At 41.8% G+C, this 15,562-nt stretch overlaps 1 protein-coding gene across 1 annotated transcript in view; it reads left to right on the top strand.

The window, feature by feature from the left end:
- The window catches only part of MYO5A (myosin VA), a 231,238-nt gene that overhangs the window by 117,979 nt on the left and 97,697 nt on the right, over positions 1-15,562 (top strand). The window contains exon 6 of the mRNA XM_056115278.1: positions 14,815-14,958. Coding sequence (XP_055971253.1) covers positions 14,815-14,958 — 144 coding nt within the window. The remainder of the gene's footprint in view (positions 1-14,814; positions 14,959-15,562) is intronic.

Below are 15,562 nucleotides of genomic sequence, written 5' to 3'. Positions count from 1 at the left end.
ATACAGACAGATACTGAGAGGTTATTATGTTTGGTCCTTTATTTACTTTCTGCACATATCTCCGATCGCAAATGATTCCTCCAACCATCATTGTCTTAGTGATCCCTTCTCTATTCCAGCTGCCTTCTCCCCGCCCCCGCCCCCCATGAGGCAGGGAAAGTACTTCCTTTCAAAGATGTGCATATAAAGTAGAAATGCTGTATCTAAGAAAATGGACTTCTTTCTGTGAGAATTTGAGTATGTTAGGATTTGCAACTGGATCATCATTTGTTTACAAAAACAAATTTAATGAAATTTCTATTTTTTGTAACTACTATTAAACGGAGTAAAAAGTCTTATTAAGTGGAGAGATTTGTTTAGATATGCAGAAACAAATCTTTCTTCCTAAAATTTCAAATCAGCGTATTTTACTCCTTTTTGTTTTTCCTTTGCTAAGCCTCACGTGTCACCCAAACATGGCTGGGACTTAGGACTGGCCTCATGCACCTGTGGTATGAACTGGTTTTTGCAATGATCAGTCCAGAGGTAATTGTGCCTGGTTTGCAGTGCTGTGTGTGACACCTAGAACAGAGTGTTGTGACCCTTTCCCTAGGAGTGCCCCGAAGAGTAGCAGGACTTGGGTTCATGGATGGGAGAGGGAAGATACACTGAGAGTCAACACCAGTCAGGGCACACAGCAAGAAGGGTTAGAAATGTTTTTCCAAGTAGAATGGACCTAGAACGCAGATGTTCATGCCAGAGAATAGTAAAGACTTTATGAAGCATTGACATTTCAAACTAACTCAAATTACAGATACCCTCTTGGTGGATGCCCGTGGTATTTATTGTGGAATATATGGTCTGTAGAGCCAGTTTTGGGGTAGGGGTCAAAAAGCAAGAATTTGGGGCTGGAGTGATAGTACAGCAAGTAGGGCATTTGCTTTGCATGCGTTGGATCCAGGTTCAATCTCAGGCATCCCATATGGTCCCCCGAGCGCTGTGAGAAGTAATTCTGAGTGCAGTAACCCCTGACCATTGCCAGGTGTAACCCAAAAAGCAAAACAACAACAACAACAACAACAACAAAATTACAAGAATTTTCTTTCTCCCCCTGTTTAGATGAATTTTAGTCCGAACATCAAATTCTTGATATTTGGCAATAATTTAAACACTAAGATGTTCCCTAGTGTTAGAATATTTCCAAATCTTGTTTGTAAAGGCATCCAAGAATCCATCTCTCCTAGCCTAGACCTTATAATAGTAATACAAGTCTACACCCCAGTCTTCTAGAATATATCAAGTTGAATAAACTTTGTTATGATCTTGCTATGGGCTGGAGCGATAGCACAGCGGGTAGGGCGTTTGCCTTGCACGCACTTGACCCAGGTTTGATTCCTTCGCCCTTCTCGGAGAGTCCGGCAAGTTACAAAGAGTATCTCGCCCGTACAGCAAAGCCTGGCAAGCTCCCCGTGACGTATTCGATATGCCATAAACAGTAACAACAGGTCTCACAATTTGTTGTGAGACGTTACTGGTGCCCACTCAAGCAAATTGATGAACAACAGGAGGACAGTGCTACAGTGCTATGACCTTGCTATAGTCTCTTTAAAAAAATAAATCACCGCATGGAAAAGAATTGCTGTATTATTTCTGAATTCCTGGTACCAATTAAAAAAAGTGATAATATTTTTCTGTAACAGAGATTTGAGTTAGGAGTGCCCAAGACCCTTTAAAGCAGGTTCATTGTCTGCAACACAGGCTTCTTTTGTAAAATCAAATAATGCCGAAAGAAGTAGTTACTATTTTTTTGCTCTGTTTTACCATGTTTTCTTCTTTTTTTTTTTCCTCCTAGAAATTTTCATCCTGAATGGGGTCAGGGTAGGTTCTCGGGACACAGTGGGTCTTAATGATTTGCTTTTTTTATTTTTTATTTTTTATTTTTTATTTTTTTATTATTAGTGAAACACCATGAGGTACAGTTGTAGATTTACAAATTTTTGTGCTTGGATCTCGGTCATACCACGATCAAATATACCCATCCCTCCACCAGTGCCCATTTTCCACCACCAGGATAATATCCCTCCCCCCCCATCCCCCCACCCCCCCATCCCCCCCTGCCACTGTGGCAGGGCATTCCCTTTTGTTCTCTCTCTTCCTTTGGGTGTTGTGATCAGCAAAAGAGGCATTGAGTGGCGAACATGTTCAGTCCAGTCTACTTTCAACCTGCATCTCCCCTCCTGGGAGGATCCTCCAAACACCCTCCATTTGGTGTTCCCTTCTCCATCTGAACTGTCCTTTCCCCTGGAATACCCGGCTGGCCTCTAAGCTATGGAGTAATCCTCCTGGTGTTGATCTCAGCTATTCTTGGGTATTAATCTCATATTTTGTTATTTTATATCCCCCAGATGAATGCAATCTTTCTATGTCTATCCCTCTCTTTCTGACTCATTTCGCTTAGCATGATACTTTCCATATTGTACCACTTGTATGTAAAGTTCATGACTTCATCTTTTCTAAGAGCTACATAGTACTCCATTGTGTAGATGTACCAAAGTTTCTTTAACCAGTCATCTGTTCTTGGGCACTCAGGTCTCTTCCAGTTTCTGGCTACTGTAAAGAGTGCTGCAATGAACAAACAAGTGCAGATGTCACTTCGGCTACACATTTTTGCCTCTCTGGGATATATTCCCAGGAGTGGTATCGCTGGGTCAAATGGGAGCTCAATTTCTAATTTTTTGAGGAACGTACATACTGTTTTCCAAAAGGGCTGAACCAGTCGGCATTCCCACCAACAGTGAAGGCCCTTTCTCGCCACATCCGCGCCAGCAACGGTTGCTTTTGTTCTTTTGAATGTGGGCCAGTCTCTGAGGTGTCAGATGGTATCTCATTGTGGTTTTGATCTGCATCTCCCTGATGATTAATGATGTAGAGCATTTTCTCATGTGCTTTTTTGCCATTCGGATTTCTTCTTTGAGAAAGTTTCTGTTCATTTCATTGCCCCATTTTTGGATGGGGTTGGATGTTTTCTTCTTGTGGAGTTCAACCAGTATTTTGTATATCCTTGATATCAACCCCTTGTCATATGTGTATTCGGCGAATATTCTTTCCCATTCTGTAGACTGTCTTTGTATTTTGGTCACTGTTTCTTTGGAGGTACAGAAACTTCTTAGTTTAAGATAGTCCCATTTATCTATCTCTGTTTTCACTTGCTCAGCCTGTGGTGTGTCATCTTTGAAAATACCATTAGCCTCAATGTCATGGAGGGTTTTGCCAACTTTGTCTTCGATGTATCTTACGGTTTCTGGTCTGATGTTGAGGTCTTTAATCCATTTCGATCTTACTTTTGTACATGGTGTTAGGCAGAGTTCTGAGCCCATTTTTTGGCATGTTTTACCATGTTTTCTTCTTTTTTTTTTTCCTCCTGGAAATTTTCATCCTGAATGGGGTCAGGGTAGGTTCTCGGGACACAGTGGGTCTCAATGATTTGCTTTTTTTTAAAAAAAAAATCATCTTCAGTAACTATAGTTTAAACTCTGCTTAGTAAAGAAGAGTTTCAGCGTTGCACTGAAGTCAGTCATAAAATTAAGACCTCAAAATTCCTTTCTTTAAGCAATTCATTGCTGACTGAAATGAAATTAGGTTTAAGAGAGATTGTTGTAAATAAATTAGGGAATTTATTGAGGGAGCAGTCGTAGGTGACATACAAAGGATGCTGTTTCTAGAGAGCAGAGACTTCTTTTTGTCAGTTCAAGGTTTAGTCATTGTAACTTTGGAAACATTCCCAAAGCTCCCCTGCCTTAGAGAGCTTACACCTGGGGACACTGTGACCTCCGGAAGCTGAATGACTGTGAGTTGTTAGTACACGTGCTCTGGGATCCGGAGCGTTGCATTTTCATTTCCGCTGCTCCATCGACTTTTCTTAGTTCTATCTTTAAACACTTTTTACTCAAAACAGAAGGATCTCTTTGTTGTTGTTTTGATGAACTTTAAGTCACCATAAATTGCAGAATTACAAAGTTATTTATTTTTTAAAACTTTAAAATTTTTTTTCTTCATGTTTTATTTTGAGCCACACCTGGCAGTGCTCGGGGTTACTTACTCCAGACTCTGCACTCAGGAATTATCCCTGGCAGTGCTTGGGGTGCTGGGATAAAACTCTGGTTGACTAGAATCTAAGGCAAATGCCTTATCTGCGATACTATCTCTCTGGCCCCTCAATTTTTAATTTTTTAAAATTTTTAATTTTTAAAATACTCTTCATACTGTTTTTGAAAGACTGAAGCAATTTACCACCAGTGGTGAACAAATGTTCTTTTTTCTTCACATTCCTGCCAATTCTTAGATTTTTTTGGCCTTTTTTTTTTATAGGTGTGAAATAATATCTCATCTTCTTTTTTTTAGTTGTGTTTTCCAGACAGTGATATTTTTCATGTGTTCATTGACCATCTGTGTCTTTGGAGAAGAGTTCAGCTCTTCTCTCCATTATTTGATAAGATTTATTTGTTTTTCTGCTTTTGAGTTCTGTGAATTTTTTTTAATATATCTTGTATATTATTTATTTTTCAAAGATGTATGGTGTGTGGATATTCTCCCCCTTTCAGTGTTTTTGTTTCAATGATAGTTTATTTTTTAGTACAGAAACTTTTTATTTTTATAATGTAGGAGTACTGCTATTTATTCAGCCACTGATTAGGCTGATTGAATTGGGCGTGAACTCCACCTTACTTTTTTTTTTCATTTTTTATAATTTTATTTATTGAATCACTGTGAGGGCAGTTACAAAGCTTTTGGGTTTAAGTCTAGGTCATACAATGAAACACCCGAACCTTCTCCAGTGCCCATTCTCCACCACCAAAAACCCCAGTATACTCCTGCCCCACACCCTCCCCCTACCTGTGGGGCAGATGACCTCCACATTACTCTCTCTCTACTTTGATTATATTCAATATTTTGACAACTGACCCACCATTATTACTTGGGATTTTACCCTAACACTTGGATCTGCCAAAAAGGCAATAGTAGACAATTTGTTTTCTATTGCTGGTTATGAATGACATATGATGTTGCGCGGCTGCAGTAGTAGCCATGTGATTTTGAAATTCTGAAATTTTAACAATTAAATCTGGAGGGACTTCTGCCAAAACATGCTGAGTTCCGAGATTTGTTTCTGAGTCTTGGGATCATGGCCGTTAAGCAGCTTGATCAGGCGCCAGAGAGACCGTTTGTGGGCAGCAACTCGGGGGTCTCGTTGGGACAGGGAGGAAAGGACCGGCTGCACCCCCATCCCGTGAGCCCTGCATATCTTATCACTGAGGGCCCAGACCTGACTGTCCAGTGGCCTCTGGAGGATGATGGCCACCGGTCCGCCAGGTGGGAGCAAGCGGAGGGACAGCACCCTTTCCCCCCCTGGGGTGGCATGGTGACAGTAACCTACTGCGGGGTCCAGATGCATTTCTGCCAAAAGCTGCTGGGTTTCGAGATTTGTTTCTGAGTCTCTGGGATCATGGCTGTTAAGCTGCTTGATTAGGAGCCAGAGAGACCATTCGGTGGGCGGTGACTCAGGGTCTCGTTGGGACAGGGAGGAAAGGGCCGGCTCCACCCTCATCCCGTGAGGCCTCTCGTGTCTCGTTACTGCAGGCCCAAACCTGACTGTCCAGTGGCTTTTGGTGGATGGCGGCCACCTTGCTGCCAAGGGGGAACAGGCAACAGAAACGTTTTTTAATATTTAATTTTTTTATTTTTAAATGAATCACCATAGGGTACAGTTACGGGCTTACAAACTTTCGTGCTTACGTTTCAGTCATACAATGATCGAGTATCCATCCCTCCACCAGGGCCCATTCTCCACCACCAATGTTCCCAGTATTCTTCCCACCACCGCCCTCCGCCCCGCCTCTGTGGCAGGGTATTCCCTTTTGCTCTCTCTCTCCTTTTGGGTTTGTGATTTGCAATATAGGTATTGAGTGGCCATCATGTTTGGTCTATAGTCTACTTTCAGCTCGCTTCTCCCATCCTGAGTGGTCCCTCCAAGCACCCTTTACTTGGTGGTCCTTCTCTATCTGAGCTGCCTTTTCCCCCAACATGTGAGGCCAGCTTCCAATCAGTGGAGCATTCCTCCTGGTACTCATCTCTACTATTCTTGGGTGTAAGTCTCCCATTCCTTTTTCTAACAAAAAAGATGCATAGTATTCCATTGTGTAGATGTACCAATGTTTCTTTAACCAGTCATCTGTTCTTGGGCACTCGGGTTCTTTTCCAGATTCTGGCTACTGTAAACAGTGCTGCAATGAACATACAAGTGCAGATGTCTTTTTCTACTATTTTGGATCTCTGGGATATATTCCCAGAAGTGGTATTACTTGGTCAAATGGGAGCTCAATTTCTTTTTTTTTAAATTTTTTAATTTTTTTATTTTTTATTAGTGAAACACCATGAGGTACAGTTGTAGATTTACAAATTTTTGTGCTTGGATCTCAGTCACACCATGCTCAAACACCCATCCCTCCACCAGTGCCCATCTTCCACCACCAGGATAATATCCCTCCCCCCCATTCCCCCATCCCCCCCTGCCACTGTGGCAGGGCATTCCCCTTTGTTCTCTCTCTCCTTTTGGGTGTTGTGGTCAGCAAAAGAGGCATTGAGTGGCAAACATGTTCAGTCCAGTCTACTTTCAACGGGAGCTCAATTTCTAATTTGTTGAGAAGCGTCCATACTGTTTTCAAAAATGGCTGAACCAGTTGGCATTCCCACTAGCAGTGAAGAAGAGTCCCTTTCTCCCCATATCCTTGCCAACCCCAGTTGTTTTTGTTCTTTTGGATGTATACCATTCTCTGTGGTGTGAGATGATATCTCATTGTTGTTTTGATCTGCATCTCCTTGATGATTAGTGATGAAGAGCGTTTTTTCATGTGCCTTTTGGCCATTCTGATTTCTTTTTTGAGAAGGTTTCTGTTCATCTCATTGCCCCATTTTCTGGTGGGGTTGGAAGTTTTCTTCTTGTAGAGTTCAACCAGTGCCTTGTATATCCTTGATATCAACCCCTTATCAGATTGGTATTGGGTGAATATCCTTTCCCATTCCGTAGATTGTCTTTGTATTTGGTCACTGTATCTTTTGAGGTGCAGAAGCTTCTTAGTTTAAGATTGTCCCATTTGTTTATCTCTGTTTCCACTTGCTTAGTCAGTGGCGTGTCATCTTTGAAGATACCTTTAACATCAATGTCGTGGAGGGTTTTGCCAACCTTGTCTTCTATGTACCTTATGGATTCTGGTCAGATGCTGAGGTCTTTAATCCATTTTGATCTGACTTTTGTGCATGGTGTTAGGTAGAGGTCTCAGCCCATTTTTTTTTGCATGTAGCTGACCACTTTTGCCAGAACTATTTGTTAAAGAGGCTCTCCTTGCTGCACTTCACATTTATTGCTCCCTTATCAAAGATTAGATGTTCATACATTTGGGGTTGTGTGTAGGGATATTACACCCTGTTCCATTGGTATGCAGCTCTACCTTTGTTCCAGTACCATGCTGTTTTCATTATTACCACTTTGTAGTGGAGTTTGAGCTTGGGTGATGCCTCCCATCTTCTTTTTTCCCAAGAACTGCTTTAGCTTTTTGTGGGGGTTTGTTGTTCCATATGAATTTCAGGAGTGTTTGATCCATTTCTTTGAAGAATGTCATGGGTATCCATAAAGGGATCGCATTGAATCTGTATAATGCTTTGGGGAGTCTTGCCATTTTGACAATGTTAATTCTCCCAATCTATGAGCATGGGATGTGTTCCCATTTCCTTGTGTCCTGTTTTGTTTTGTGAAGCAGCGTTTTGTAGTTTTCCTTGTAGGTCCTTTACCTTCTTAGTTAAGCTGATTCCAAGGTACTTGATTTTCTGAGTACAGAAACTTCTTAGCTTGATGTTTTCCTGTTTATTTATGCTTTTTGTTTGCTTTGTTTTTTCATTGTTGAATTACTGAAGAGAATTGAAGCCAGTATTATGGATATTTTGTCTATGTTTTTATTCTATATATTTTATGGAGTCAGTCCTCACATATTTGTGCATGATAAGGTAGTGTTTTATTTCATTAGTTTGTTTGTGGGTATCCAGCTTTCCCATTTGTTGAGACTTTATTTTCTCCATTTTATGCTTTGGCCCCTTTGTCATAAATCAGTTGTACATATAGGTGAGGCTTTCTTTATCTTTGGTCTTTATTCCTTTTCTCTGGGAGTCTGCTTTATTCTATTACTGCATAAAAAAAAGATTATAGATTTTAACACATAATTTTAAATCAGGGAATGCAGTGTCTCCCAGCATTATTAATTTTTCTCAGAATTGCTTGTATTATGTGGGGATTTTTATGGCGCCATATAAATTTTAGGAATGATTTTTGTGTGTCTTTGAAGAATGTTGGAATTTTGATAGGAATGGCGATGAGTCTGTTTGGTGCTTTACATAGGATGATCATTTTAATTTTAATTTAATTTAATTTTTTGAATTTTTTAACTTTTTGTTGAATCACAGTGAGATACACCCTTACAAAGCTGTTCATGATTGGATTTCAGTCATACAGTATTCCAATATCCATCCTTCCAATAATTAATATTAATAAAATTAATATTTTAACAATATTAATTTTTCCAAATCATGAGCGTGGATCTTTTATGCGGAGTGGGGGGCAGATTGAGGCCACAAACTCCTGGCTCTGAACCCAGAGATGATTTCTGGTGATGCTTGGAAGACCATATGTGGTGCCAGGGATTGAAACTGGGTTGGCCGTGCAAGGCAGCACATTGCCTACTATATTTATCTCTCTTGCCCAAGGACAGAATATTTTTTCATGTTTTTATGGTTTCTATTTCTCTTAACAGCAACTCACTTTTTAAAATATATGTCTTTTCGCCTCTGTCATTAGGTTGCCTTAATAAGAACTTGATTCTTTTTCATGCACTAGCATAAAAAATTTAAAGTTTCTTTTAAATTGTTATTGGCATAGAGAAATGCAATGGGTTCTTGCTTTTGTAGCCTGTTACTTCACTGTACTCATTTATTATTTCTAATAGTTTTATTTTCAGTGGTGTCTCTAGGGTTTCCTACTTATATTGTTAGGTACTTTGGTAAGTGATGACATTGTAAAATCTTCTTTTCCAATCTGGCTCCTACTTGTTTCTTTTTCTTGCCCAACTGCTACAGCTAGCCTTCAAATATTGTGTGAAATAGTAGTTGTGAGAGTCAACATCCTTGTCTTGTATCTAATCTCAAAGGAAGAAAGCGCTTTCGGTTTTTTCCTGTTGACTGTGATGTGACAGTGGATTTCATGTGTGTGACCTCTGCTATAAACTGATATATATTCCTTCTACCCCCATTTTCTTCAAAGCTTTTATCATAAATGTAGAAAAAATTGTCAAAAGCAACCTCTACATCTGCGAATTCACGGGTAAAACCCTCTGAACCTGAATTTATGTTTTTAGGGTAACTTGATTTGTGTTTCCATTTCTTGCTTGTAATTGGCCTGCTTCTGTTGTTAACTTTCGGAAGGTTGTCAGAGACTGGAGTTTGTTCATTTTTTCCTAAGTTCTCAAGTTTAGTGGAGTTTTCCTAGTAGTCTCTTCTATCCTCAGTAGGCCACAGTCAGGGCCTACTCTTGTTTCATTTGTGCATAGAGGTGACTCCCGGCAGTGCTCCGGGGACCATATGCGGTGCTCGCCATCAAACCTGGGTTGGTGCATGCAGGGAAAGGGCCATCATCTGTCTGCTGTCTCTGACCCTCTCTCGTAACCTTTCAATTACATTGTCACTTCTTCTATCTAATTTCTCATATTACTGGGGCTTTCTGTCTTTCTTTCATGAGATTGCTGCTTTAAATATTCTCTCTTTTTGGTTTTTGTCATTTTGATTAGGATGTGTTTCTTGGAGGTTTCTTTGTTTGGGTTTATTTTGGCAGGAAGTCTTCAGGCTTCGTGAATCAGAGTGTGTATATTCCTCAGCTTTGGGAAGTTCTTAGTTATGATTTCTTTGACTAATAGCTCTTTGGTGAACTCTCTTTCCTGTTCCTTAAGGACTTCTGATTTTAATATTGTTCCTCTTGAACTCATTCTATAACTCGACATGCTTTTCATTTTTCTTCCCTTTTTTTCTTATTCTTTTTTCTGCTGCGATAGCACAGCGGGCAGGGCGTTCGCCTTACAAGCAGCCAACATGGCCGACCCGAGTTCGATTCCTCCGCCCCTGTCCGAGAGCCCGGCAAGCTACCGAGAGTATTCGATATGCCAGACACAGTAACAGCAAAGTCTCCAATGGAGACGTTACTGGGCCCGCTCGAGCAAATCGACGATCAACGGGAGGGCCTTTACCTTTTACCTTTTTTCTGCAGAGTCCTGTGTTACATCAGAGGCCACTGATTCATTCCTTAGCTGCTGTCAATGTATGCTGAGGCCTCTACTGAGGTTTTTTTTTTTTAAATTTGCTGATCATTTTTTCCAGTTCTGTCATTTCTGATTGCAGTCTTCTCATTTTTTTTCTGTAATACTTTCTTGTGCTTCAAAAGATATTATTCTGATTTTATTTTCACCGCTGTGGTTTTCAATACTGCTGATGGCAGGGTTTCGTGCATAAACCACTCTGTTACCATATCCCTTACTCTTGCCAGCATGTTCCCTCCTCCCTCTGTCCCACTCCTCTCACCTAGTCTCCCCTGCCCTGGAAAACTTCCTGCTAAAGACCAGTTCTCAGTTTCTGTGGCCTTTGGGCAGTTGCTGTTTCTTTGTATGTCTCTTTATATCCTACTTCTGAGGGATATATTCTGTTCCTCTCCTCATTTCAATCAGCTGGATACTCTTCAGATCCATCCACATAGAAGTAAACAACATGATTTTACAACATGATTTTTTTTTTATAGCTGACCCGTATTTCACTAAATATGTATTTGTATAGCATAGTGGGTAGGGTGTTTGCCTTGCATGTGGCCAAGGAGGTGGACCTGAGTTCCATCCCTCTGCCCCCTTGGAGAGCCCAGCAAGCTACCGAGAGTATCTCACCTGCATGGCAAAGCCTGGCAAGCTCCCCATGGTGTATTCGATATGCCAAACACAGTAACAAGAAGTCTCACAATGGAGACGTTACTGGGCCCACTCGAGCAAATCGATGCACAACGGTGCATCAGTGCTACAGGTATATGTATGTTACAGTGGTTTCCTTACCCAGTAATATATTCTTGAACATTACTTGCTTGCTTTTGCTTTATTGACTGCACCAGATTTTCTTTGCGCTCATTAAACGTCTCCACGAGTGCGGAAGTTCTCATGTGAGATATTGATTGTAGTGTGAGCCCCTCCAGACTGTTCTCCGCAGGCCTTGGGTATGGTGGCTTCTGTGGGGCTGGGCCTTGAGGGCTGTGACTGACATCCAGATTTTGTATTTTCCAGTGCCTCATCCTGGCTCTTTTACTTCAGTCCTTGGGTTTGGTTTACCAGAGTCCAGAAAACTTGAAAATTTTATCCTGAGCTGTTATTGGGTTGCCTGGCGCTACCTAGTATTAGCAGTGTAGTCTGCGGCCCCTCCCAGGGGATCTCTGGGGGGGAGAGCAGGCTTTTTCTGGGGGACTGACACCACCCTTTCACACTCTCCTTACCCCCACTGTGGGCTCCTGCGGCTGGCATGGCTGCCATTGGTAACTAGTGTCATTATTATGCCAAAGCAGAGACCGCTGAAGGAATGGAAAGCTGTTTATGTTTTGTTTCCTGGTGCCAATCCCAGGCTGCTTTCTTTCCTTTGTACATTCTTAATAGAAGGTCTTGCTCACTGCAGGTCCAAGCAGCACTTTTTTTTTTTAATCAACTGGTATTTTTTTCATTTTGTGGCCCTTCATTCCTTTAGTGGTTGCTTATCTAAGAAGTTTTTGTTTATACTTGTAAATCTGAGTCATTACCTATCTGAATAAAGTCTTCTTGTTTGGGATTTTTTCCCCATCGATTCCCTTCAGTTGAGAAGGCTGTTGTGAGTCTTACGGGTGCTTCCTGTAAAACCCATCTCGACTCGTGTCTTGGTGGTTGTAAGGTTCTGTCTGTAGCTTTGACATTTCAGTTAGTTTGTCTTAGCTGTGTATCTTTTTTTTGGGGGGGGGAGCGTTATTTTGTGGGATCTCATGGAGCTTCCTGCATCTTGTTATTTATCTCCCTCCTCAACGTGGTATATTTTTTGGCTAATATTTCTTCAAATAAGAATTCTGGCTCTTTTTTTTTTTTGTAACCTTTCTGATGTGACTGTTCTTTCTCTTGAAACTCTTAAGTTGTCTCTGTTAATTTTGTTTCTCTTTTTTGTTAGTTGTGAGTTTCTTCTGCCTTATCCTCTAGCTCACTGGATCCCTCTTTGGCTTGTCATTGTCCTTGGTCCCTCTTTTGGTTTTACTTCAAATTGACTATTGTGTTACTTAGGCAGATGGTTTCATTTTGGACTTTTCTTGTCCTTTATCTGTCTTTGTTAAATTTCTCTTTTGTGGATTTCCTCACTTCAGTTGTCATTATTAGGACTGTTGCTGTGATGTATTGCTTTGATGTGCGTGCTTAGAGTTCTTCCTAGGCTTTTGTCTTTAGTGCAGGGCAATTCTTTGTTCATTTTACATTTTATTTTGTTATTTTAAATAAAAATCTTCATTCGGGGTTGTTGGTGGAGGGTGATGGGAGGGAACCCGGGGACACTGGTATTGGGAAATGTACACTGGTGGAAGGATGGGTGTTGGAATACTGTATGACTGAAATCCAGTCATGAACAACTTTTAAGGGCCTGTCTCACAGAGATTCAACAAAAAAGTTAAAAAAAAATCAACATTCTTTATTTTTTCATTATACCTGATGTTACGCAAGACCTCAGAGCAGTAGGGTATTTCTAAGTTTGTGATCACAACCTCCAAGTAGTGGATGTAGCTTGAGTTAGTGTGTATAAGTGTTGGGAGTTTGTAGTCAGAAGTGCCTGCGCTATCTCTAGCATGGAGGTCGGGTGAGCCCGGATAGCAACATGTAGTTCTTAGTCACCAGTAACTAGCAGAAACTATGGTGCTGATGCCAGTCAGGCTGGATCTGACGGGGTGTTCATGGCCCCGTGTGCCCAACAGCAGCGCCAGCACTTGGCAGCCATTTCTACCCAGGCATTTGCATTTGACAGCACCTGGCAGCAGCTTTCGTGTCAAAAAGCCAAAACCTAGATAGTGTCCCTTGGTGTGAAGTGATGAATGTTTGGGAGGGCCTGTGGCACAAGACTTAACACCTGGACTGCAACTTAAAGTTCAAAGCTGCAGGCGCCCCTGAACACCAAATTTGAATAAACTTGGGCAGATATCAGAGATTTGAACTTCCCTAGGTGTACGTGATAAACAGTTCTGAATAGCTGTTAGTCAGAGGTACCTGTCATCGCTTCTTCCCAGGTGAGCTCACACTGGAGAGTGACTGGGGACCAGACTGCAGGTGGCCAGGCACTTGTGCGCTGAGATGGAGAGGTCTGTGCGGAAGTCGGTCCCAGCACCCCCAGGCTCTGCTGCATGGCCAGAGGGCTTGTGTGAGTGGCTTAGGTGTTGGCTGGAGTTTCCGGTACAGCACACGGCAGGTTGGGCAGGTTGAAAGGAGGCGCTGTGGGCAGTGTGCCTTCCTGATAACTTCCTGTGCTGATAACTTTCTGTCCCTGCTTTCTGACTGTAGGCATACAACTTGCTGGTTATTACTGAGATAAGATTTGGGAAGGGGGATAAAAAGGGGAAAAGAGTCTACTGAAGTGTTTTTTCTTTGTACGTTTTTGTTGTGTTTTATTTTGGGGTCACCCCCAGCGATGCTAAGTGTGGCTCTGCACTCAGTTTCTGCTTGTACTCTGGAGACCAGGTGGGATTCCGGGGATCAAACATGGGTCATCCCTGTGCAAGGGAGGTGCCCGCCCCACTGTATTGTCTCTCTCAAGCCCCACTCACTGTTTCTTGGCCTGAGGCTCCCTTGTGCCTTAGGTGAGGGTGGAACTCACCTCAGGAATGTGTTCCCAAGTTCTGTTCCCACGACAGCCAGGAAAGGATATGGCAGGCACAGGAGAGATCCTGAGGTTTCACCTAGATGGTGCGGGATGGTGACTTTATTACTGCAAGTGGGACCAAATACAGCATGGTTGGGAGGTCACCAGGATGGTGGCTGCTGGGCACTCTTTCCTGCTTATGGCCTTTAGTGTATTGCCTACGGTTCTAATGTGCTACTGGATTGTGGGCTTGGGGTGGTAGATGCTTGATGTAATCTCCTTGCTCTCTGGAACAACATTTTGCATGTTAGCACTCTTCCCAGGTGCAGTCTGTTGGTGTGAGATGCGTATCTTTCTTGGCTGAGTTGGGGTGCTCTTCATGTTCTTTCATAGTTGGGATGCTCCTATGTCACCAGTCTTGATCTGGGTACTCTAATCTGTCCCTGGAGCTTTGGGTATGTTTCTGTGACTAATGCATGTTTTGGTTGAGATTCTTCTGTGATTACTGGAGAATACAAACCCAAATTCTTCCTATATAGCCACCTCAACACCACCAAGTGTAAATTTTATTTATTTAAAATTTTTAAAATGTAATTAAAGAAACGTTATTTACAAAGTCATTAAGAGTTGAGTTTTAAGCATATAGTATTTCAATTCCACCACCAGTATCGGCTTCCCTCTGCTAGTGTTCCCGTATTCCCTCCCTGCCGTAAGCCCTGTCCCATCCCATCCTGCCACCTGACAGGCACAAGAATGCATTTTAAAGGGTTGTTTTCTGCTTTGTCTTATGCCTTTCTGTGCACAGTCTGTAAATATGTTATCAATTGCATGACTGAAATGTCGCATTTCCCCTTTTCACAGTCAATTGGGAATGCTAAAACAACAAGGAATGATAATAGCAGCCGTTTTGGGAAGTACATTGAGATTGGTTTCGATAAACGATATCGAATCATAGGTGCCAACATGAGAACTTACCTTTTGGAGAAATCCAGAGTGGTGTTCCAGGTAAGTTAAGCATGTACCCTTCCTTATGTCATTGTTTTAGATGGCTATGGAATTCCGTAGCGTCCTCTTTTTTGTTTTGTTTTTGTTTTTGTTTTTGGATCACACCCAGCGATACTCAGGGGCTACTCCAAGCTCTGCACTCAGGAATTACTCCTGGTGGTGCTTGGGGGGGACCCTATGGGATGCTGGGAATAGAACCCGGGTCGGCCGCTTGCAAGGCAAATGCCCTACCTGCTGTGCTATTGCTCCAGCCCCTCCTAGCGTCCTCTTGAGCATTTTATTTTCAGAAATTTTTGTGCATGTTATGACAAGGTTACTTAAAACTAGATTTGACAAAGGAAAATAGTAACTGTTAGAGGTAGGGAAGATGTCTGTTAAACTAATAATTATTGGTTTAGATTTAATAAGCACTGGTTTAGATTTAATAGTAAAACTTTCTCTTACAGGTACTTTTAGGAAAATTTTAGTTAAGGGTATGATTAGCTTAATTACTCATGTTTCAGTAGTTTTTTTTGTTTGTTTGTTTTTGCTTTTTGGGTCACACCCAGCGATGCTCAGGGGTCCCTCCTGGCTCTGCACTCAGGAGTTACTCCTGGCGGTGCTG

This window comes from Sorex fumeus, unplaced genomic scaffold (assembly GCF_029834395.1).
Source record: "Sorex fumeus unplaced genomic scaffold, SorFum_2.1 ptg000029l, whole genome shotgun sequence".
NCBI lineage: Eukaryota > Metazoa > Chordata > Mammalia > Eulipotyphla > Soricidae > Sorex > Sorex fumeus.
This window is presented reverse-complemented; position numbering and strand designations above follow the sequence as displayed.